The sequence below is a fragment of the Citrus sinensis genome, chromosome 5 (genome assembly GCF_022201045.2).
Source record: "Citrus sinensis cultivar Valencia sweet orange chromosome 5, DVS_A1.0, whole genome shotgun sequence".
Taxonomy (NCBI): domain Eukaryota; kingdom Viridiplantae; phylum Streptophyta; class Magnoliopsida; order Sapindales; family Rutaceae; genus Citrus; species Citrus sinensis.
Window position 1 is genome coordinate 36,808,869 of NC_068560.1, and position 25,127 is coordinate 36,833,995.

General features: G+C 38.0%; 4 protein-coding genes across 6 annotated transcripts; 3 read left to right on the forward strand and 1 right to left on the reverse strand.

The window, feature by feature from the left end:
* Window positions 1-4,519: 4,519 nt before the first annotated feature.
* On the forward strand, window positions 4,520-8,404 carry LOC102617367 (gamma carbonic anhydrase 1, mitochondrial). The gene is made up of 5 exons (XM_006473465.3): window positions 4,520-4,846; window positions 5,618-5,761; window positions 6,670-6,795; window positions 6,890-7,041; window positions 7,851-8,404. The coding sequence occupies exons 1-5, from the start codon at window positions 4,732-4,734 to the stop codon at window positions 8,124-8,126; spliced, it is 813 nt and encodes a 270-aa protein (XP_006473528.1). The 5' UTR covers window positions 4,520-4,731; the 3' UTR covers window positions 8,127-8,404.
* Window positions 8,405-9,773: 1,369 nt separating this feature from the next.
* Window positions 9,774-12,636, forward strand: LOC102617665 (uncharacterized). Its single transcript, XM_006473466.4, has 8 exons — window positions 9,774-10,041; window positions 10,145-10,399; window positions 10,498-10,569; window positions 10,659-10,697; window positions 11,066-11,173; window positions 11,473-11,570; window positions 11,723-11,834; window positions 12,029-12,636. Exons 1-8 carry the CDS (start codon window positions 9,892-9,894, stop codon window positions 12,275-12,277), a joined length of 1,083 nt encoding a protein of 360 aa, XP_006473529.2. The 5' UTR covers window positions 9,774-9,891; the 3' UTR covers window positions 12,278-12,636.
* A 640-nt stretch (window positions 12,637-13,276) lies between these two features.
* LOC102617944 (proteasome subunit alpha type-1-B) lies at window positions 13,277-16,735 on the reverse strand. Its single transcript, XM_006473467.4, has 2 exons — window positions 16,181-16,735; window positions 13,277-14,046 (listed from the first exon to the last, which is right to left on the reverse strand). The coding sequence occupies exons 1-2, from the start codon at window positions 16,529-16,531 to the stop codon at window positions 13,558-13,560; spliced, it is 840 nt and encodes a 279-aa protein (XP_006473530.2). The 5' UTR covers window positions 16,532-16,735; the 3' UTR covers window positions 13,277-13,557.
* Window positions 16,736-19,100: 2,365 nt separating this feature from the next.
* Window positions 19,101-25,118, forward strand: LOC102618223 (auxilin-like protein 1). 3 transcript variants are annotated; one of them, XM_015528865.3, is made up of 8 exons: window positions 19,101-19,714; window positions 19,976-23,255; window positions 23,339-23,405; window positions 23,499-23,596; window positions 23,683-23,748; window positions 23,845-23,934; window positions 24,342-24,518; window positions 24,887-25,118. In XM_015528865.3, exons 1-8 carry the CDS (start codon window positions 19,365-19,367, stop codon window positions 24,920-24,922), a joined length of 4,164 nt encoding a protein of 1,387 aa, XP_015384351.2. In that variant the 5' UTR covers window positions 19,101-19,364; the 3' UTR covers window positions 24,923-25,118. The 3 variants fall into 3 exon arrangements, with proteins under 3 accessions (XP_015384351.2, XP_006473532.2, XP_006473531.2); XM_006473469.4 differs by having other exon boundaries at window positions 23,339-23,372; window positions 23,514-23,596; XM_006473468.4 differs by having other exon boundaries at window positions 19,102-19,714; window positions 23,514-23,596.
* Window positions 25,119-25,127: the final 9 nt, after the last annotated feature.

Consider the following 25,127-nt stretch of genomic DNA (forward strand, 5'->3'; position numbering starts at 1 on the left):
AATTTTTCACTTGGTTATTTCCAAAAATAGCAAGGCGGTATCAAATTTAATAAGGATTTTTATAATTTACTTAGACAATTTTATTTTTTTATACCATTTGCTAATTCTTTTGGTACACTGTGGATAATGAAAAAATGGTACTTGATACTAAATAGGAAATAATTTATTTTAAAGATTAAGGAAGCGGGAGATCAAACTTTAAATCTAATTAAATATCTTCAAAAGATAGTTCATATTTAATTTCTACAATAAAAGCAAGGATCCATATGTCACATGGCTATTATTTTGAAAAAAAAAATTCTTTAATTTACATGTAGATGGATTACGTTAATCGTACAAATAATTTCTATGAAAATATTTACATTTATATAATTGGAATAGTTTAAGTAATTTGAAGTTGTTATATATTATATATAACAATCATGATATATATATCATAAAAAAATTTAAAAGCTAATAATGTTAAGAAATATGTCTTATTTTTCAATAAGAATTTTTAATATATTTTATTTTTTAATAGAATTTTTATTTAAAGAATAAATAATTTTCTATTCAAGACTTAATTTATTCAAAAAGAAATATTATTAGTACAAGAAAATGATTACTTTCTCTACAAGAAATAATTATTATTTATAGAGAAATTAAGTTTGTTTATTTAAATAACACAATAATCGGTTCTCTACAAGTCGACAATTTCTACCGTAAGAGAAAGTCTGCTGAGAGATTGAGAGTTATTAAAATTTTGCTTGTGAAAAAAGTATCACATATTAGATTTTTTAAAATTCCCAGACAAATAGTAACAACCATGGCCGAAACCAAAAGTCGCAATTGGTCGGGGCTTGATTGCAATCTGCTGGCTGAAATTGCAAGTAGCATAGAGATTGGGAAATTTACACCAATAACCATAAAAATTTTAGTTTTTTCTATCTTAACCCCTCAAACAAATTTCTATCAACATTAGCCATAAAAGAACCGTTGAGACCAAATTACCCCTCTCTCTCATCTCCCTTTCCTCTTCCTCTTGCCTTCCTCTACTAATTTCAGCATCCACCTCTTTCTTCTTCTTCTCTCTCCTATAATCCTCGTAATCGTTCGGTCTAGCGGGGTCGTGCTCCTCGATTACGGTCGAAGTGACGTCGACCAATGCCGGTTGCGGCAGCGCTACCACGTCGTCGGCGGAAGGTGCGATTGTAGGTGAGGAATGGGGTCTAGTCGGGAGAGAATTTTGGGTGGTTTTGGGTTTGGATTGGGGCTTGAGGATGGTCTGTGGTGGTGCGAAAATTGACCAGACAGTGGTGGTCGTGTTGGTGGGTTTGTCCTCATCGAAGGGTGGAGGTAGGTCTCCGTACAACTCGCCTAGCATTTCGCAACGTGGCTTTTGATGGAAAATCCTGGGGAATTTGAATTCCGAAATTGGATTTTGGAGAATTAAAAAGCTAATTTTGTTTTGTTGTTTGGGTTGTCGGATGAGATTCGATCTGAGGTAGAAGAAGATATTACATACGAATAAGAAGAGACGAACAAAGACGAAAGGACTGGCGAAAACAAACAAATACTGAGGTAGAAGAAGGCAACTTGTCGCACGAAGCTTGGTGCGACAGGTGCCTGTCGCACCAAAGCTTGGTGCGACAGGCTGCCTGTCGCCCCCAAGCATGGTGCGACAGGTGCCTGTCGCACCAAAGCATGGTGCGACAGGTGCCTGTCGCACCAAAGCATGGTGCGACAGGTGCCTGTCGCACCAAAGCATGGTGCGACAGGTTGCCTGTCGCACCAAAGCATGGTGCGACAGGTTGCCTGTCGCACCAAAGCATGGTGCGACAGGTGCCTGTCGCACCAAAGCATGGTGCGACAGGTGCCTGTCGCACCAAAGCATGGTGCGACATGTGCCTGTCGCACCAAAGCTTGGTGCGACAGGTGCCTGTCGCACCAAGACTTGGGCATGTCGCACCAAGCTTCTTTTCGTTCGTAAAGAAGGGTAATTTGGGGAGAAAAGCGTGTGTTTGGCTAATGTTGATAGAAAAAAGTTGAGAGGGTTAATTGTGAAAATAGCAAAAATTTTATGGTTATTTTCGTAAATTTCCCATAGAGATTTGGGAGGATTTTGTATGTTTTGCTGGGGTTTGCACATCGTGGAGATCGGAGGCAGCAGATCTTCAAAACAATTTCAGGTACAAATCCTTGGCTTATGTTTCCTCAAAAAGTATCATTCATTAGCAGAAGAATATCACAATGATAATCTAGTGATTAAATTCTTCAGTCTTCCAAAGGGGCATGAGTCGCCTAGTTACTTTACCAGAATCCGCTAACCATACACGCTATTTATCTTCACGGGGTTGGCTTATTAAAATTTCCCCTGATCTCAGCGTCTGTATCTTGCACCCTTTTTCCCGTCCTCTTCAACTTCAACAACTTTGGTTCCCAAACTTAAAGAATCTTGCTTTTGAGAACAGAATCAAATCCTTCCCAGACATGAATAGAGACCTTGAAATTTGGAATAGAGATATTACTAAATACTATTGTCGATGTGTACGCAAGTGCGCTTTATCACCATCGCCGTCGTCCAATCCGCCAGATTCGGGTTCGGCACCAGCACTTATGATGATTATTTATGGATTCCGTCGGAGATTGGCCTGGGCCAGGCCAGGTGACCAGTGAAAATATGTGCAGGCCCATTTGAGGATGTAATTTATTACAAAGATCAATTTTGTGCTATTAGTCACGCAGGTCAAATTTATGCCATACCGGGTAAGGTTGGACGGCAGGTGGGTCGGTATCCTTTTGAATTTAGTTATTTTGCGGAGCATTTTTATTTGGAGCGAGACTATTAGCACCCCTTTAAAGCTCTAATAAAGCTCCTCTTCTAAAAAAACCCCATCACTTAACTAGAATAATTCATTATTTATAAGAATATCTATGTTCTTCCAAAATTATCCCTAATTCAATCTTTTTCCAACTTCTTTCTTTATGAAAGATGTCTTTCGAGAAAAGAAAAAAGTTAATGCTGCATTAACAGAAAACATTTCAAGAAAGAACTGCAATTTGTATAAGCTCATCCCTCAACCAAATATACGACTAGCCATCATTTCAAATACCCAAATTTCTGATCAACCTTTTACTTAACAAAAGCAATGAGATTAAGCATGCCTCTAGAAGTTGAGTCACCGACATTTATTAAAATGTTGGCATGAATATTTGAAATCTCCTCTAAACCTTGATAAAATTGAGTATACGTTGAAATGATGACTTTCTAATTGACTGGATCATTCATTGGAAATTTTAGTTTTCATATAATGTTCTTTTTGTTTTTTTGATGAAGTATTAATTCAAAAAAAAATTGAATTTGTTCACAAAGTGAAAGAAGCGATTTACTGAAATTGATTCAGGGGTAACTTTGGAAGAATATAAATGTGCTTATAAATAATGAATTCTTTCCATCAGCAATAAAGTTCTTTTAGAAGAGGGATTTTATCAGAAAATTAGAGGGGTGCCAATAGTCCAACTCTTTTATTTGGTAGAGTCAGATGGAGCGTTATTGGTGGCTTCACGAAGGGGGGTCGAAATTGGATTTGCGACCAAATACTAAACATGGGGCTGAAGATGAGTGCTTTTATGGAACTAATGAATTTGTTGCTTTGGAGCTCAATATAAGCATTGGTAATTGGACCCCTATCAAGAGTTTGGGTACTAGATCGCTCTTTTTGGGTCATAATTCTTCCATGTCTATTGACGCATCGACTAATTTTCATTGTAAATCCAATTGCATATATTTTACTGATGATTTTCCTAAGTCTTATTCGTACATGGATATCATTAACAAACAGACAGGAAGTGGAGGTGGAGGTGGAGGTGCAGATATGAGAATCTATAACATGGAAGATGGAAACATTGAGCGATTCTTTGAAACAAATCCTTGCCATATTCTTAATCCACCTATGTGGGTTGAACATGGTTTTTATTTATAAGGTGAGAGATTTTCTCTCTATGTCTAATATTTATGTATCTGGAGTCCACCATAATTATAAATCTATAATGTCTGATTAATCTGATTGTATGCTATGTAGATTATATAATGTGGATATAGTACCATTATTCAATTGTGCTAGAATTTGGATTCCATGTCCCCTTACCTATCTAAGTTTGCATATGGAGGGTATTATGAAAGAGTTTCAACCAGTGAATTTCATTTTTTCTATGTGAAAATACATTGGTTCAACCAATTGTATATTTGTAATAGATATTTTGTTAAGATTGTTGGTATATATTAATTTTTACTTATGGATGAATGAAATGTTAGTTATTCCTTTAAAAGAAAATTTTAAAGTTGTTATATCATGCGTAAATTAAGTAATATAAACCAAGACCCCAATCCTCATATTTTATCACAATAAAATATATGCATACTGCTATTTCGAAAGTACAAGAATAAGAACATTTTGGTTTTAAAAGGAGTACAAATTTTTATCTTGTAATTTTCTTAAATAATAATAATAATAACAACAACATCAACAGCAAACAAAGCCGGAACTAAAACCCGATTTTGCCCTTCCAACGGACTGGGATTATTCTCAGCCCTAACCGAACGGTACCGTTCTGGCTCCAGCTTCTTTTCCTCATCAGTCAGTCATCACACACACGACACACCTCGCTCAAACTTAAGAAACCCAAAACCTCACTGAACTTGAGCTCCAAAAGTATCGACACTCAGTCACCGATCCCCAAAGCCAACAAGAGATGGGAACCCTAGGGCGAGCAGTTTACACCGTTGGCTTCTGGATTCGCGAAACCGGTCAGGCCCTTGATCGCCTCGGCTGCCGTCTCCAAGGCAACTACTACTTCCAAGAGCAACGTGAGCTCCTATTTAATCCTAGATCTCTTTTCCTCTTTATTCTAATAATTTTAAAAACCCGTTTCCTCTTACAATTGTAGACTTTATTTTTAGGTTAATTTTCTGAAAATGATTTGGTTTTTTTTTTTTAAGAAATGACGAGCAGATAACGTTTTGCTTGAAGCATTAAGAGTAGAAAATTTATTAATGCTTGTTTTTTAATTTTCCTGGTCGATATGGATTGGTGGATTATGTGTTTGATTAATATAATCTGGCGTTTGATTTTCGTGAACATTGGATGAACTTTTAGCTTACGTTAGGTCAAAATGTGCACAGGTTCAAAACGATGATATGTAGATAGCGTGTAAACATTTGAAAAGAGAGCCGTGTTTGTGCAGATATTGAGTTAGTTGATTTGTGATTATGATAAACAATTGAAGCTATGGCATTGCTAGTAATTCTTTTTTTGATCGCTCCTGGATGTTAGAATTTTTATATGACTATGATGAGAAGATGTGGGAATCATAATTGATGGACTTAATTTTAAACAGAGGACTAAACATCAAGTGTGCTTAATCAGTGAGGTCTAATGGAACATGATGCATCAATTCTTTAAGGAAGAATAGCTGAATGCTAAGGGTTTTCTTACCTTTCTAAAATGTTCCTATTTTGATTTTTGCATTTCATGTTAATGCATGACTTGCTAGTTGTAATTCACAATTAGATTTGCTGCTCTGCTCTATCTTCTTTTTGTCTATCTAACAATCTAATTAATTTATTTTCTTGTTTTAGTGTCTAGGCATCGAACTCTGATGAACATATTTGATAAAGCTCCCGCAGTCGACAAGGATGCATTTGTTGCTCCAAGTGCCTCTATCATTGGTGATGTTCAAGTGGGAAGAGGGTCATCTATTTGGTATGGATGTGTTTTGAGAGGTAAGGTGATTTTATAAGACTTAATGTTTTTAAGATGCATTTAACCTAAAATCTGCTATTGCATTTTCTCTGAATCAAGAATATATTCTTTCATATGTTTTTTTTTAATTGATTGAGAGAATTCAAAAAATGGATTTTTGTTTAAGAATGAAAATACTTGAGGCCTACTGATGCCCGTCCAACTCTTTCTTTCCTTCTCTTTCTCTCTCGGTTATGAAAATACAGTTACTGCAGTTCTGTACTTAAGAAATTGCAATGCTAGGTTTTGACTTCTATGCCAATTGTACTGATGCATTATGATCATAGTGTTGTTTCTGGGAATGCCAGAAATCATATAACTTAATCTCCAAAATTGCTGAGCTGTGATTTTTATAGCCAATTTTTCTCAGCTGGATTTTTATGACTTTCTTGTTCTGTGGTTTAGTTTCTAAGTAGTCTGCTAATTTTCTACACTGCTTCCTTAAAACTCATAAAATGTAAATATGGGAAACCAGCTATGAAAACCTTTGTCAATCTTCATAAATCGGGTTTATTATTGAGTTACAACCTTATCTTCGAGTCATTTGCAAGCTCCATTCAGTTTGAGCACTTCCCTTTCTTCCATATGTACAGGCATTTTAGATTCTTCTTCATTGCCATTTGGTCCACTCAATAGGAAATTTAGGTTTATTGATGGAAACTCTTTGGGAGGTTATACAGTAGTACCTTAATGAATTAAAACCCCGATTAAATAATATGTTTTGCCCGTCCTGACTTGGCGGCAATCTGCTATATTGTAATTCAATTAATTAATATTCACAAAATTAGCAAATTTTTCTTGGTCTCACTGCTATATTTCTATTAATTTATCAAGGTCCTACTAGTGTTAGTATATTGCTAATAATCTTGTGTATGTTCCTTGTGCATAGGGGATGTGAATAGCATCAGTGTTGGATCAGGAACAAATATACAGGACAACTCCCTTGTGCATGTTGCGAAGTCTAATCTAAGTGGGAAGGTGCTACCGACTACTATTGGGGACAATGTTACTGTAGGTGAGTGGTCTCATATTGGTCATTTACTTTATAAGCGCCAGCTGACGTAGGTCCTTCCATTTTCTGGATTATGATTAGTATTTGAACCGAGCAGGCCATAGTGCTGTTTTACATGGCTGTACTGTTGAGGACGAGGCCTTTGTTGGCATGGGAGCAACACTACTTGATGGTGTTGTTGTTGAGAGACATGGCATGGTTGCTGCTGGATCTCTTGTGAGGCAGAATACCAGGATCCCTTCTGGAGAGGTATATTAGCACACTTTCACTCTCTCTCTCACCCTGGAAAGATACTGAGGTAGTGTTTTTTTTTTTTTTTATGACAATTTTTGACTGTCCATCTATCATTCACGTCAAAATGATTAAATTTAGCTTTCAACCATTTTATTTTCATTTTCTTTTTCATATTTCTTGGTGTTATGTACAATGTTCTCAAGATAGTTTAGGCAGATTCTCCTTGTTGTGGAAAAACTTCATGCTTTTTGAAGTACGCATGGAGTAATTAGGATCTGAGATCTATCAAAGATTAGAACGAAGTCATTGAAACAAGTGGAGGTTGAACCTGTTGCTGTTAGTTATTTGCATAGTGGGTGAAGTTGGAAATAAATCAAATTGTAATTATGATAGGCATGAGATCTTGATTAGTGGATTAGATGGGATGCTGCTGCTGAGTTCCTGCTCATGTGAAATGATCCTGACTCCTTACCAATACCTGAAGTTCAAACAAGGTGAAGCAAGGGATTTCGTAACTGTGTTTTCTTTTAGAAAAAATTGGCAAAATGTTAAAATGTCATATAGTTACTTCTTTTTCAGAGCTCAAATGAGTTCATCATGTATAATTCAGTAGGGTAGCATCTAGTTGATTAATTCTTGTTAAAAAAGTGAGTTTTTTCAATCTTTTCTGGGCAAGTAGAAGTCCTATAAATTCTCTCTCCCAGGTGGGTGAATTTCAGATTGGAGTTGAGATTCTCAACCGTTCCTTGATTGTTGCTTTTCCCGATAGTATAACTTGGAACAGGAATCCTTTGCCTGTCTTATTTGTAATCTCTCTGTCACAGGTATGGGGAGGCAATCCAGCAAAGTTCCTGAGAAAGCTCACTGATGAAGAAATAGCCTTTATTTCCCAGTCAGCCACCAATTATTCCAACTTGGCACAAGTTCATGCAGCTGAGAATGCGAAGTCCTTCGATGAGATTGAATTTGAGAAAGTTCTTCGCAAGAAGTTTGCACGTCGGGATGAGGAATACGACTCAATGCTCGGTGTTGTTCGTGAAACTCCTCAAGAAATTATTGTTCCTGATAGCATCAAAGATCCAAAGTCGTTGCAGAAATAATATTTTTCCTAGGTAGTTTTTTCTGAGTTGGAATCTGGAGATTTGAAATCAAGGAATATTTGTTGTTACGTGCAAATACATGAAGAAGGGGGTCATCCTTGTTCCCAATAATACCAGACATGTAGAATAGATTCGTGGCTCCTTTTTAGCTTTCAGCTCCGCCCTTCTTGTGACTGTTTAAGAACTCTATTTTCTTCTCTGCCCGAAACTAATGCCACCAGCATCATGTATGTTGGTGTTTTCTCATCCATGAATTTAAGATTCTGGATTTTGTTCAAGCCACCTTCCTTTGAGTTTCAGGACATTACTGGGCATGACTTGAATCAGAATTTTCTGGGGACCTTGCATATGAAGACGAAACTTGGATTCTTTTCTTGATGTTTTATACTCTGTTGCTTCTTGCCGGGTGCTTCACACTACCGTCGAAGTTGAATCTCCTTGCATGTTCTTTGCATAATTTAAAAAGAAAAAAATTTGCAGGCGCTGTAATTGTTGAATGGTGAACGTAAGCGCAATTATGCCAACCTATTGGAACCTAACCCACGTGCCAAATCCTCAATCAGAACCCTAGGCAAGTTTTAATAAACAGAGCTACTCGTCTTTTAAAAATGGTGCCACATTGTCAGATCTATTTTGCAACTTTATTTGTAGGCTGAGTCGGAATCTACAGAAGCCAAAGATGCATTTATCCGTGATTTCAGCTGCTGACTTTGCCTTATGGTTGAAACGACAAGAAGGGTCACCTCTCTCTAATCATGTTTGTTATATCCCCATATATTCGTTATGTTGTACTCTTGTTTTTATGTACTTTTCAATTGGTTTCCATTGCTGTTTCATCCCTTGTTTGTTTCCCTCTCTCAACCAACTTTTTATTAAAAAGATAACGTTATTCTAATTAATGAGCAAAAGCTGAGGAGATAGATACATTTGGCTTAAAGCAAATCAAAGGTTGCAATTTGCAAGCACTCAAGAGCAGAGGATTTGTCCGGGAATTTTAAATGAAGAATAGATAATGGAACAAGAAAAAGTTATTCACTGCTTTTGAAAAGAATCATGGATATAAGTGTTCGGTTGTGGAATTCATAATTCGTTGATATATTTTTGAAGCCTCTAGTGGAAGCATACGGCCACGATTGGAGCTACCTGTTTGTGCTATATATCTAGCTAAATCAAAGGTAGGGCCAAGTACGTGAACCATTTTTCTGAAGCATTCTGTTCACATTCACGCCAGAAAACGATGCTAATTAAACTTATGGATACTTATTAGATAGAAATTGCAGCCAATTTTGGAAAGCACTGGCTTTAAATTGTAAAATCTGATCATTTTTATTTAATGAAGTAGTGGCTATGTCTCCAAAATGGGTAATTCATTATGTAATGTTCAGCTTTTTTCTTTTTTTAAAGAATACATCACATTCTTTGGATCATTCGAGTAGCTTTGAGGGTTGGAAATTTCAGAACAGTAAACAATAGTGTGGTTTCTGATACAACTACAATCGATTCCGATAACGCAATAATCGAACAATTTGAAAATTTCAAGATATAGCCATAAAATCATTTTTTTTTTTTTTTGGGAATTTGGGGTAAACAGTAAAAATAAATAAAAATTTGGAAAAGTCCGCTCTTGTTACGGTGCAGCTGGTGTGCTGAAGTCTATAAATACAAAGTAAAGAGAGGGCAGGCAGGGGGCAACTTGCGCTTAATTTGTTTGTTTAAAAATAAACAAATAAAAAAACAGAGAACTTTTGCCACTGCAGGGCAACAGATGGGAGCAGAACATTTGATCATCAACCGGGAAGCTTCTCAGGCTGCTCTAATTCTCGGACTTCAACCTGCCGCCCTCATTGATCACGTGGCACGTGTCGATTGGTCCCTGCTTGATCAAATTCCCGGTGAACGCGGTGGCTCCATTCCCGTAATCCTCAAATTTAACGATTTTTGTTTTGTTTTTTTTTTTTTTTTCACACGCAATTCTTCGTGGCTAGAAAGGAAAAATCCAAATTAAAAATGTTGTGTAGGTTGCAATTGACGAGCTCGAGCATATATTGAGTGAAGTGAAAACCCACATTCTGGATGAGCCTTCTCCTATAAAGACCATAGCTGGAGGTAGTGTCACCAATACTATTCGAGGGCTTAGCGTAGGCTTTGGAGTTTCTTGTGGGCTGATTGGGGCGTATGGAGACGATCAACAAGGCCAATTATTTGTTAGTAACATGAAGTTCAGTGGAGTCGATGTTTCTAGATTAAGAATGAAGAGGGGACCAACTGGCCAGGTGATTACTTATGATTCTTTATTTGAATGGTTATTCTTTGATCTATACTGTCTGTGGCTAAGTGCCAAAATTTCATCAGTAAAATGCTATGCCCGCAGTGTGTTTGCCTAGTTGATGCTTCTGGCAATCGGACCATGCGGCCCTGCCTCTCAAATGCCGTCAAGATTCAGGTGCTTGTGTTATACTTGCATTCCTTTGATTTTTGACCGCATTTGGCTTTTAGCCTTTGCCCTTATGGTGTGAATTTCTTGTGTTTTAGGCAGATGAACTAATCGCAGAGGACGTTAAAGGCTCTAAGGTTATGCATCTTGCACTATATTAAAAAAAATTGTTGTTTAATCTTTGCTCGTGGTAGTCTTTCTTCTTTTTCATTTTACAGTATTATTATTACTTTTTTCTCTTTTTTCCCTTAAGTTGGAAAAAGCTGTAATTTGTATTTAAAATTGCGGTAATTTGTATCAAACTCACTACAGATTGTCGTGTATGACACTCTCTTTGATGTAAATTTAGAAATTATGATTGGTTTACAACACAATATCATTCAAACCGTCAACTTCCTCAGTCTTGTCACCTGTCAGAGTTTTGTAGCTTTCTAAAGACTGATGCATTATGGATGTGGTTACTGATACATTGTGGATGTGGTTACTAATGTATCTTTCGTTACAGTGGTTGGTTCTAAGATTTGGGATGTTCAATTTTGAAGTTATTCAAGCAGCTATTCGGATTGCCAAACAAGAGGGTCTTTCTGTTTCCATGGATTTAGCAAGTTTTGAGGTATATCTTTTAAAACCGTTTCATTTTCTTGTTGTTTGATGCAACGGAGTGTGTGTTAACGTGTGCAGTGGTCTTTTATGTTACTGAAACAATGATGTTTAGAGTTTCTACCATTGATTATGTGAAAGTAATGATGTTTAGAGTTTCTACCATTGATTATGTGAAAGTAGAGCTGTAGACTTGTGCATTGATGCGTAAGCAGAGTGGAAGTGTATCATTTCTAATTGGCACTTGTTTGTTAATGCATCAATTTTTCAGGTGTGATTGTGTTATCTTATATAGTCTTTACCTTTGGCCAGATGGTTCGGAATTTTAGAACTCCTCTTCTACAGTTATTGGAGTCGGGGGATGTGGATCTCTGCTTTGCCAATGAGGACGAAGCAGCAGAGTTAGTGAGGTAACTGTAATTTGGTTGTAAATCATAAGCTAAACTTGTCAAAACAATAATTGGAGACAATACAATTGAGTTGTGAAGATTTTCACTTTTATTTTTCAACATTTGGAGCAGTTTCTAGTTGCTGGCATTTATTTCTCTTTCAATATTTGTAGAGGTGAAGAAAATGCAGATCCAGAGGCTGCACTTGAATTCCTGGCCAAACGCTGCCAATGGGCCGTGGTTACATTAGGTCCTAATGGATGCATTGCAAAGCATGGAAAAGAGGTTGGTTAGATATATCCTTGTTTGTGTCTTTCCTTCTGGTGGCATATTATCTGATTCGTCATCCCACTTGCTGTAATACCTACTACCTTGATTTACTCTTAAGTTTTAAGCTGGACATGTGGAACCAGAAGAATGTTTACTCTCTTATAGTTTCCTTCTATTGCCCATCGTCTTAAATGTCTTTACTGTTTCAGATTGTCAAAGTACCAGCCATAGGAGAGGCAAAGGCAATTGATGCGACTGGTGCTGGGGACTTATTTGCAAGTGGGTTTTTGTATGGATTAGTGAAGGGATTATCCCTGGAAGAATGTTGCAAAGTAGGTTCATGCAGTGGGGGGTCTGTTATTCGATCACTTGGGGGTGAGGTCACCCCAGAGAATTGGCAATGGATGCGTAAGCAGATGCAGATCAGGGGTCTGCCTATTCCTGATACCCGTACCTGATATTTGTTGAGGCGATTGTTTTTTCATCTATCGCAATTATTTTTCTCATTGCAACAAAGGGTAGCTGTGGTTGCATTTTAGGGCTGTTTCGACTTGCATTCTGAAGTGGCTGGAACCTCCACCTCCACGGAAGGAAAAAGGAAAAACAAATTAATATTGTCGAGCCGCTAAATTTATTTCCAAGAAATGTAGTGTCTTTTTAGATTTTAGACCACTGGTGGATTTATCCACATTGACGCAACAAAAACGGATAGCCCATGCAAAAGTGTATCTTTGTCTTAATTGCAGGACATTATTTGAGTAAATTACTCTCTTCAAAATTCAAACAGAGAGTGATATTGCTTAGTGCTTACACTTCACAGACTCTTAATGGGCAAGTCCCAAAGCTTTAAAATGAAAGCAATTGTGGTAGGATGATTTTAACCATGCTACTGCCCCATTTTCCTTGTACTAAATAAGAACCCAGAAGATTTTCAACTTCAGTTTGCGAACATGACAGCTGCTAAGTTACATTATCTGCGACTCCTAACACAAAATCAGTCTCCAATAAGCCCATAATTGCTTGATGGAGCAGGCTAAGTTACAGAATCTGTAACTTACAGATTTTGCTTAATCAGCTACCAGACAAAAGCATTTGCCCCTTTTTCTATCCATAAGCAGGACACCTGTGGTGCATGCATTAGGTGCTGTATGTTACAGAATCTGTAACACAGTAAGCTCCTTGTTTGATAATCAAGTCATAAAAAAAATAATTAATTTTGAGTTGTTTCCCACGATCCTTGATTGTTTGAACCGAAATTGAGTCGTACAAAAACAATACTAATTACTAATTTTGAATTGATGTAATTTTTTTTTTTTGGGATAAAATGATGCATGCTAATCTTCATCTAGTTTCTCATGATGACATGCAAAATTCAATAGCAACCTTTGGCACGTAAATCGTTCATATCAGTCTATGCCAGTTAGCTATGTGTACAGAAGTGAAACAAACACCAAATGTAGCAGAAATAGAACTAAATAACACAAGACAAAATGTCATTTTCGGGTTCGCTCACTGTATCTAAAGTGTTAAAGCAAGATGTTTGGAGTTTAGGAAAGGATACTATTAAAATGTTTGTACTGATAAGGCAAGATAATTTGCACCATAAGCGGAAAAATAAATTGTCCAACAGAATGATTTCCCGAAGTGCAACCCATATTCCATGGAACCCATCAAACACATGCTTAAACTCCTCATCTAAAGACGAAGACGAAGAAGCTGACTTCTGGTCCTTGCATCCTCAAATGTCCATTGGAGCTACACCCTCGCCTGCTGGAGCACCTTGTTCTGAAGCTGCGCCTCCTTCTGCAGCACTGCCTCCTTCTGCAGCACTATCTGGTGCAGCAGCAGGACCCTCTTCAGTGCCAGCAATCTCAAATGAATCAATTAACTTTTGTACGGTTTCTTGATCTAAAATATGAAATGGCTCCCCAGCTCCTACCACAGCAACTGTGCAAATAGAACTCTTTAGTGTTTCTCCTTGTAAGGTTTCCCTTATTGCCATGAGAGCGTCCTTGATCAGATCTTCTCTTGTAGATTCTGAAAAGTTCTCAAACCTGCGTTCCAAGTATGTCTTTGCAGCTTGAGATCGGGACCCAATGGCAAATGCTTGATACTCAAAATAGTTCCCACTTGGGCAGTTATAATAAAGGTGGGCTCCTTTTTCATCCAAGCCAGCAACCAGCAGGCCAACACCATATGGCCGTTTCCATGAGCGCTGGGTACAGACCTGTCACACAAATATGTATTACATATAACGACAGATGAAAATTCACAGATGTTAAGTTGCTTTTCCCTTCTAGCTCTCGTTTGTTGTAATGTTTGAAAAGTCTCAAACAAGATTGGAATGTATTAAGCAACCAAGCACATACTAAATAACAGAGTTGCTTCACACAAGCAACAAAACATGGTATCATTAAGAGTTAAGACTAAACAAAAAATGCCAACTAATTTAACCTTACCATTACTTTAAAGCAATCCACTCATCATTTTATGACTTTCATTGAGACATCTAAAAGCTGAATAACAAAATTTTCAGCAACTGATTCAAATATTTAAATTTTCTACAGAATTTGAAATTATACACAGACAATTAACATTTTGAGAATGAGGCAAGGCACGCAATTATGCTGAATTAACAGCGTGGCTTTGCAGTGCAATCAAGGACAATATAAAATATGTGTGTGTACAGAGACAGGAAGGTAGGGGTTTCAACTTGATACAGTTACATGCTAATATTTGAAAAACATGCACATATAAGGCAATAAACAGAAAATTGTAAGTGGAAAAACCGGAAAAATAAGGATTAATGTGTAACAACCAAACAAAACTAGATAATAATTAAACCACGATCACATACTCCATACAAAACAAAACTAACACGAACTGCCAATTATAGGTGAATACAAAAAGAAAGGAGAAAGAAGAAAGAGAGATAGATAGATAGATAGATAGAGAGAGACAGAGAGAGAGAGAGAATCCACAGAGGGTGGCATTAATAAGGCTCACTTAGTTACTGCCTGCTATGATACAGTGTCATCATCAAACAACCAAGACCAATAACCAGAATAGTGAGAGGAGAGAGATGTCAATCATGAAATAAACAACATAGAATATTTTTAAAATGCACATGGACTGGTGTTAACAAAACTCATCTACTACCAGCATTCATGATACAGTTTCATAATTCAACATAACTAAGTCCAATAACCAGAACTGTGAGAGAAGAGGGCCGCCAATTATGAAATAAACAACATGGAGAAATATATTTAAAATCCACAGAGAGTGGACTATCAAAGCTCAGTTACCAACTGCATCCATGATACAGTTTTCATTATTCAACGTATCTATGTCCAATTAGCTGACTAGCACGTGTGATGGGATCTTTCCTCCAACCCCAATTAAAAATTTCATTAACCAATAAAATTTAACAAAACATCTACTAGACTAAATTTATCCTGTGCATGCTTATTCGGAGAAACTAAAAACCTACGTAGTAATTCACGACTTCAATTTACAAAACATTCTAAACTAATACGAAAAGATGGTAAAGCTCCAGAGCACAACTCAATTATAGTAACAAACTTTAATTTCTATACCAAATCTTTCCTAATAACTCAACTGGGATTATGAAGTTAAAGTTCTAAGAGGTCTATCTCAATTATCTCAACCTCGACAAGATTCAAATATTAATGGGTTCTGCAATCTACAAAGTGATTTTATCCAAAGCAACTCCTTAAAGACATTGGCAAGTTGTCCATGGACCACAAATGAAATATTTATGGTTAAGCCTGTCCTATGCAAGGTCAATCACAAGCACATGACTACACTCTCCTCTAAACCTCCGTTTACAACAATGGTTATGAACTTGATTTATTATTGCCAATCATTAACAAAATCTGGTGAACATCACAACTCACAAAGAATGACAAGTAAAACAATTGCAGAAACCTTGGCTCCAACGAATTGGTGACATCACAAATAGAATGCCTGAATTCCAGTGACAGACAATGTGCTTGACATAGATGAAGAAACATGAACACAAGCAATAGCTATAGCTGCATCTATTAGAAAAATAAATCCTTCAAATAAAAAATTTGCAGCCGATAATTATTTTCTGTTTAACATACGTTGCAATTACTTCAGCCAAATAAAATAAAAAAATGTCGAATTAAATCAATTAACCTGAACAGTCACCTTCCAAAAATCCAGAAAGTTAACTCACAAATTGGAAAATCCTAAACTGGACACCTAATTTCTTCGACAGACACAATTTTAAACTAAATTCACTTAACGAACTCAGTTCAAGTAGAAAAAAAAAATTACATTAACTGAAACAAAGTATGGTTTTGAAAGTGACGGACCTGAGCCTTGTCAGCGAGCTGGACAACAAGGCGGCCGACAGGAAGCGGCGACTCGTAAGTGTAACTGTAGTTAATACACTCGGATCGCATGTACCGAGACAGAACACGGCCGTCGGCGGTGAGACCGGCGATAGCGACGCCGATGTGGTCGTCGACCTTGAAGATCTTCTTCTGGTGAGACGAGAGCTCGGAGTTGGCCTTGTTAACGCAGCCCAAGACCACGTGAGTCTTAGATCGGAGCCCAATTGCGGCGGAGCCTTGCTTGACGGCCTCCATCGCGTACTCCACTTGAAATAATCGGCCCGCGGGGCTCCATGTTGTCACGTCGGTGTCGTATTGGTTCCTAAACATTTTTAGGGTTTAATCTTTCGTGCCGTATTAATTTCGCGATGAAACAAACGCTGCAAGTAAATCTACTGCAACCAAAAGCCGTCTTAATAATAATAATAATAATAATAATAATAATAATAGTAGAAAGTGTTTTCTTTTTCTTCAAGCCAAGGAGGGGGGTTTTGGAAGTGTGATCACTTACTTCAGGCGTGGAGTGATTGGGCGCAACCGGTTGTACGTTATTTCTAAAGCACTGAATAAATAGTGGTCAATCGATCCGCTTCAAGACTTCTAAACATGAAATTGGGCTTTTGGATTCAAGATATGGGCCTTAATTTGACTCCCAGAAGTGATGGGCCTTTAGGTCATTGAATCTAACCCCGACGTTTATAAGTTTTTTTATTACTTAATGGGCGATGCTGGGATTGAATAGCTCTGCCTCTCGAGCCTCTATTCAAACAATTATCCTTCCCGTTTAGAAAAAAGCATATAAGTTTTGTATCTAAAATTAGCGGCTTCGATCAAATCAATTTAGGCCATATATTATGATGAATCGTACTCCCTTTGAGATCAATAGCATTCATTTCCAAGATAGGATGGGATATGTCCTTGCTAGTAGTGCTTTATAATTTGGTTTTCAATCCGAATCTTACTCTTTTTGGTTAAGGTTTTTATGTCGTCCTCTGATATTATGTGAATAGTATTAAAGTCGTGCATCAAATACTAGACATATAGCGGCACATGTTGCTGCTCCTCTATTTATGAAAAAAACAGTGATGACGATGTTGATTACGTCAATCTCAATGCATTTGCCTTCGTGGTTTGGTTTGGCCGTTTGGGGCAGATCATCATCCTTTATTTCGCTTTCCTTTTACGGGCTACGTGAAAAAATTTGTAGCAGATGGTCTGTTCCGAAAGCTACAACAGGAATTTTAGATGAAAGTCAGCTGGCTTCAAAGGGTAAGCTGTGAAAGCTTCATCGGAAGGTTAAGGCTGCTGAGTGGGCTGCGTTGGTAGTCACTAAGAAAAAAGTGAGTCTTCTAAAGAAGTGAGAAAAGGAAAAAGAAAAGGTCGTGCAAAAGGACAAGTATAAATTAGCCCATCTGCTTTTATGCTTGCTTTGGAGGGTATTATTAGATCAGATTCACCAGTCATTAGATTAGATCAAAAGAGCTCTGATTGCTTTGCACACAAAAAAAAAAAAAAAGCTAGTCTTCTTAGATCAAATCTGCTTTAGTAGATTCACGAGTAGTTTAATTTCCAACGGACACTTGATATATTTTGCAGTTAAAAGTTTTCCTGTTCCATATTATTTACCAAGCTTTCTATAAAGGTTGATCTCACACCAAAGCTGGAAAGCTAAAGGCCATGAAATTAAAACCGAAAAAGATCGTCAGTAGGCAACTTAATATTTTGTGAGTACTTATAGAGAAATATAACATTTAGCATATGTATAATCGGGCTCATTTTTTTAATTTAATTTTTCAATAATTAAGTTTTTTTTTTTTGTGACAAGAATAATTAAGTTTGTTAGTAGAATAATATATAGCTAGGGAAGCCGGGAAAGACGTGCAGCTATAATTTTGTGGGACCTAATCAAAGGAGAATCTAAAGGAGGGGAACGTTGTGTCCCTCAAATAAAAGTTTTCTCCAATAAAAAAATAATTGAGACAAAGACACTAATGATCACGACAAAGAGTAAAAGCCATGCATAATTCCTTACTTTTACTTAATAATCAACCACGAAGGCCCCTCCAGCTCCAAATCCTTTGCTTTAGACAATCCCTAGCTATAATCATCAAAAACAAAAAAAAAAAAGGAAACGAGAGAAATATAATATATTCTTTTTGAACTTTGTCAAATGACAGCTTCAAACTTCACCCAACTGGAGCCAGTTATAATCTAATTCGGAAATCATTACAAGTAAGATATCTGATGGTACTGCTGCTGCCGAGTGCTTCAAAGTCCTTTCCATCAAACTAGCACGATATCACAAATCCAATTCATTCATGTATGTATAATATAATCATGTAAGGCCCACACAGGCATAGCTTATAGAAAGAAGACTGAAATTGACCAAGTTCAACTACTTGTCCACCCACGGCGGGTCCCTAATATTTTTCCTAGTTGAGCATTTCTCCCTAATAAGTCATTTATTAGGAGATGCAAGTTAGGGGTCTGTTTCATATTAATAATAAACTAACTGTGTCTTTCCTTAAAACAATTTTTTTTACGTACTCCAAATGTTACCGTCCCATTTCAGAAAAAGGGTAGTGTCGCTTCACCCCTTCACGTGTGGCGTATCGTAGCAACTAGCAACGGCACTAAGCCCACAGCTGTAACTTTGAAACGCTGACTCACCAATTACAACCATCCGTACTTCCTACACGATGCCGCGAACTGCCTAAACTACCCCTGGAAGGCAGCCGCGTCGGCATCGCTGATTGGTGACAGCTTGGACATGAAAAAACATACAGCGAAACGACAGCAGAGAAGCCGATTTTTTTTTTTTTTGCCCGTTCGATAAAGGCGATGGCCAAAGCCAAAGCTCATATCTCACGGTCACCGGCTTCGCCGGTCACTCATCGGCAGATCCGTTTAACCGCTAGCGTCAAATCGCTGATTCACCCTTTTTACTACCGTACTCTGGAACACTACTCATATAAAAACAAAATAAAAATTATTATTTTTTGGTTTTGTATCTCCAATTTCTCCTCTCTCAGTTTCTCAGACTTTTCTTCTTCTCTCCTCCGTGTCCTTGACTCCTGCAAAGGAAAGGAAAGGACAGAAAAGAAAGAACACATTTGAAGAGAAGAAAGAGAATATAACCCAAAAAAAAAAAAAAAAACTTAATATGGAATACCAGAAAGTCTCCTCTGCTTCGTTCTCTAAGAAGTTCACGAAGAGGCATAGCCACAGCTTCAGTGGAACGAGTATTTACGACGGCGTTTTCAGTGGTCCAATGAAGGTTGCCTCTTATATAGAGGAAGACTACGGTGAGATATTTGGTGGCTCACGTAGTTCTTCGATTCCGGTCCTTGATGTTCCTGAGCTGAATGAGAGAAAGATTACGGTTGATGTTAAAAGCTCCAAGCTTGATTACTCGAAGATTTTTGGCGGTTTTCGAGAATTTGATTTTGCAGTTTCCCATGAGGAGCTCTCTGGTAAATCAAAGAAAAAAGACAGTTTTGTTCAAGAAGCTCGGTGAGTTAGTTGCTTAATTTCCCTCTTCATGTTAGTGTGATTTTTTTTGGTGGGGGGGGGGGGGGGTTCTTCAACTGGTGATGGAAAATGGTGTCTTTTTCATAAAAATGAGAACTTAGTAGGCTGTTTAATGCTTGACAGGAAAGTGCTTCCTGCTAAGCCGTTTTTTAGTTACAAAAACTAGTAAATTGATGTGCCTTTTTCCTGCATTTGATATATATATATATATATATTTTTTTTCTTCTTTTTTTTTTTAATTAGGACTGCAGCTGAGACAGGATCATATCCCCCTAACTTTTCAGTGGAAAATAAAGTTTTGCCTCGTGAAGCTTCTTACCAGTCAATTGATGGTGTGAAGGAGTTCAAAATGTCTTATCATAAAGCCAACCAAGAAAGAAGAAATGAGACAACTGGGACAACACATGTAACTCAGCTCCATGCTGTTCCAGGCTATACTTGTTTAATCGATGGATTTTCTCCCTCCCGGATGACTGAGGGTGACAAGCCATTGTCATCAGCATTAAATGGAACTCATCTTAATAATAACTTCAGCGGGGAGTTAAGGGAAGGCAAACATAGCAGGAAAGCTTCACCAGTCCCTTCACCCGGTGGTGCTAGGAAACAGGGTTCTAGAGATGGTGTTAAATTCCAAAGCAAATACAATCACAGTAGATCCAGTTCAAATGATATGTTATTTGAAGAATGTGAATCTGGCCCTAGGACTCACCCTTCAAAAGTGCCACTGCCTTCAAGTCTGTCAGACAGCTATGGCAATAACAGGGGGGCTTTCAACACATCAATGGGTTCGAAGATGCGGGCTTCCAAGAGTAATTCTTTTGAAGATGCTGCTGGATTTTGCTCACCACCTTATTTTGAAGAGGAAGTAGACACAAATTCAGTTGCTGCTGCCTCTGCAGCTGCTGTGCTAAAGGCAATAGAGGAGGCCCAAGCAAGGATAAAAATGGCAAAAGAAATAATGGAAAGGAAAAAGGATGGTCTTCAAGATCATGTGAAAATGAGATTTAATGATGGTCCAAAGACTGAGGAGAGAAGAGAAGGTAAGTTGACAGATAAAACAAACAAATTCAGTGAGGAGGTGCGGCGGAAATGTGCAAAAGATGATGCTCCAATGCAAGTTTTTGGCAGCTCAAGAATGCAAAATGCAAAGAAGGCAGGCGAAATTCCCCCAGACTTCAGAGAAAGGGATGATCTTTTTGTTGCCATAGAAGCTCCAGCTGGAACACAAGGGGACAAACATAATTCAACACTAATGGATCATGGGCAAGAAGAGATGAAGGATTTGAAAGCAGACAAAGGGGAAGGCATCGAGACAAAGGTGCAATCAGCAAAAAATTTTGAATTGAAAGAGAGAATTTTGACTATGAAAATGTTTGAGCAGCCAGATGAAAATAGTGAGAACTTTAAAGCTTTTGAAGAGCCTCACATTCAGGAGGAGGTTGAGAGGAATTTCACTCAGGAAGAGGTTGAGAAGAAGTTGAACACAGTGCAAGGAGCTTGCGAGTTTAAAGAAGGTGCCTACGAACAGAAGTCAGGTCAAGGGGCCCATGATCAGGGAGAATATGGAAAGAAATTATTGGTCACTGGGCTTCAGGATGAAAAAGAGGTGACATTTAAAGCAGTCCATGGAGTAGAAGCTTGTGAAAAGAAACAGAGAAAGCAGTGGGAACGGAACGCAAATGAAACTAAGCTGAAAATCCTACTGGAGGAGCAGGAAGAAGGTAGAATGAAACCGATGGTTGCTGTGCTGCAGGAAGAAAAAGAGGTGACATTTAAAGCAACCCTCGGGGTAGAAGCTCATCAAAAGAAACAGAGAAGGCTTTGGGCACCTAATGCAAATGAGAATAAGCTATTGATGCAAGAACTGAAAGACAATGAGCATATGAAGATTAGGTTGTTAAAAGATGAGCAGGTGTGGTTGGAAAATGAGAAGAAACAGAAAGAGGTACTTGAGCAAAAAGAAACTGTTATCAGATCTGAAGATGTTCTTGAGAGGGAAGAGAATGGGGCAGAACTATCAGAAACTTCTGATTATGAAGAAAATGGGAAAAGAAGTGGAGTAACTTGTGACAATGTAGAATCTGAGAAGCAACAAAAAGAAGGTTGCGGGTTGGAAGTAAATGACGAAGAACAAGAAGGCGTCAATGGTAGAGAAGGTGCTGAGAAGACATCTGCTGAAGCTCTGGAGCAGGAAACTGTTAAGGTGAGAATTAATGAATTCCTTAGCGTGGAACAAAGTGGGAAGAAATTGGAAGAGCATGTAGGGTTAGGAGCAAAAGAGAGGCTTTTAGAGGCTGAAGAAAATGAGCCAATGCTTAAACAGGCTAATCAGATGGGAGAAATTGAAAAGAGACTAAGAGAGAGTTGTGAAGTGGGGGAAACTGAAAATTTACAAACAGAGATTGATCAGAGAGAAGAAGATGTGAAAATGAAAGTAACCCAAGAGGCTTGTGACCACTTCAAGAACAATCTTGAGGCAGCTTATGATATATATACGCAGGATAAAATTGAAATTCAAAGTGAGACCCTGGAAGCTTCCATAGATGATGTAAATAATGAATGTCTGGAGGTACCCTCCCATGAAGAGAGCGGCAGGGTTATGGAAGGAATTCAAGCTTCATCTGAATATAAAGAGATGGAAACAGAAGCAATCGTAGTTGATTTGGCAAATGACCAGGAAGAAGAAGGGATATTTGAGGTTGAAACAGCTGATATTGCTCAAGTTTTATTTGAACATGATGTGATAGAGAAGCAAGTGAAAGATGCAACTGAGGCTCAGGCTTTTGAATATATTGGGTTAAATGTAGGAGTATCTGGTATGGGTGTTGAAGAGCTGGCTTCAGAATCAGAAGAAAAATTTGAGGATGCCGAGGAGGTTGAAGGTTCAATTAATCTGGGAAAAGATGAGAGTGACTCTGAATCTTCCAATCAGGAGAGGTTGGTTGACAATGGGGAGAATATGGAAAGCACAGAAATGACACAGAATACCCAAACAAGCCAAAGTACGGAGCAGTACGAGGAGAATCATTCTGAATCCCTGAAAACCGAAGGGATGGAAGTTGAAGGAACCATGCAGAAAGAAGTGGAGCTACAGAAGGAATGGGTGGAGAAAATAGATCTTGCAAAAGAGAAGGAAATAGAAAGAGAGAAGGAGAGAATAGCTGTGGAACGTGCCATTCGTGAAGCTCGTGAAAGGGCATTTACTGAAGCCCGAGAAAAGGCAGAAAGGGTTGCTGTACAGAAAGCTAATGCGGAAGCACGTCGAAGGGCAATGACTGAGGCCAGAGAAATGTTAGAGAAGGCTTCTGGAGAGGTGAATCACAAGTCATCAACAGATAAAACTTCCGTGGAAGCCAGACTTAAAGCTGAGCGTGCTGCTGTGGAGAGGGCAACTGCAGAGGCCAGGATGCGTGCCCTAGAAAAAGCAATCTCTGATAAGGCTGCCTCCAAGGGAAGAAATCAGGCTGTAAAATCCTCTGGTCCTTACAGAGAAAATGGAATGAGAAATGGCTCTGCTTCCAATGTGAGTTTTTCCACCCCTTGTTAGTCTTTACTATTCTTATGTTTAGTGGCATGCAAATTAATAATTCAAAGAATCTCCTGCAGGATTCACTGTCCAAGCGCTCAGGTCCTACCAAAGGTTCAAGATCTTCTAATTATTCTAGTCATGATGGTAACAATGGCATTTAATATCATTATTGTTTTATCGAGGAGATTAGACTGCTCTTACTGCTTTACTGGAACAATTTTGTTGGTATTCATGTAGTTCCTCATTCCACAGAGAAATTTGATGGAGTTAATGGTGAACCAGTTCAAAGACATAAAGCTAGGTTGGAGAGTCATCAGCGGATAGCAGAGCGCGCGGTATGCCTCTTCATTTTGGTGATGTGAGGTTATGAACTTTTTCAACTTGTAAAGGTTGCTTCATGCTTCTTTATGGTCTCTTTCAGGCAAAAGCTCTTGCAGAGAAGAACATGCGTGATCTACTTGCTCAGAAAGAACAAGCTGAGAGAAATGTAAAAATAAAGCAAATATGCTGGTGGAAATTTTCTGCAATTCAATAAGGGCTTGAAATATTGTTCTTACTGTTCTTACTCTTTTATCCTTGACAGAGATTAGCAGAAGCTCTAGATGCTGATGTCAAAAGGTGGTCACGTGGGAAGGCTGGAAACTTGCGTGCGCTGCTTTCAACGCTACAATATGTATGTGTGACCGTACTGAGCATGTTTCTTCATGAATTTCTGTCTTCATGCTTCTCATTGCTTCCAGAAATCAAGTTTTAGTATTATATGTAGATAGTCTGGACTAGACCCTAGATTGACTTATGGTTTTGCATCCAAGAAAAATTCTAAAGTGATAAGATGAGACCAACTATTAACACCTGCCTTCATGCTACTAGAAAACATTGTAATACCAGAAATCAGATAACAAAAGGGTGTATAGCTCTATTCATGTGAATTATCATAGATCAGCTGATCTTTATCTGCCACTACTGGTCCCCTCCTTCCCAGTCACAATTTCTTTATAAAGAGATGTTACCTTCCAATGAGATAAATTTTGCATAACTGCTCTCCCGCACTTGGTATTAACTGGTTTTTTACACTTGCAGATCCTTGGGCCTGATAGTGGTTGGCAGCCAATTCCACTAACAGATCTTATAGCAACTGCTGCTGTGAAGAAAGCATACAAGAAGGCCACACTTGTTGTTCATCCCGACAAGTTACAGCAGCGAGGTGCAAGTATACAGCAGAAGTACACATGTGAAAAGGTTTTTGATCTTCTAAAGGTGTGTTGTGCAACTTTCTTTCTTTTTTAAATTAGCATTTTATAAATTTGGTATAATTAGTTTCTAAAGGAACTTGGGATCTCATGACAATTAATTGGTTTCTAAATGATATACTAGCAAATTGATTGGGTCTTAGCCTGGTGATGATAATACTGCTCTATATAATTCAAATAATAGTGTTTATTAAAATGAGAAAGTAATCTTAACGGTTGAGAGTCTCAGTCACCATTAATATACGATACTGCAATTGGGTTTTACAACACTCGGTCCGTATCTTATTGGGCCATTACTTTTTCTGTGTTTAGAGGCTCCCTTCTCTTTCATTCTTGATCATGGTCCCCTGAATCTCATTATTTTGTTGGCTGCAGGAGGCTTGGAACAGATTCAATGCAGAGGAACGATAAACAGGTTTCCTTCAGCCAAGCATTTTCTTAGGTTATTACCGTATCCTGTAACTAAAAGTAGGAATCGAAGCTTCACCAACCATTCTTTTCAGACCCATTTGTACGTAACAAAACATTTTCTGTACTCTTAGAACATTATTTGTATTTAACTTTATTCTGATTACGAGTCGGAAGTAAGCTTTAACAATTCCTACCACCAGTGTAT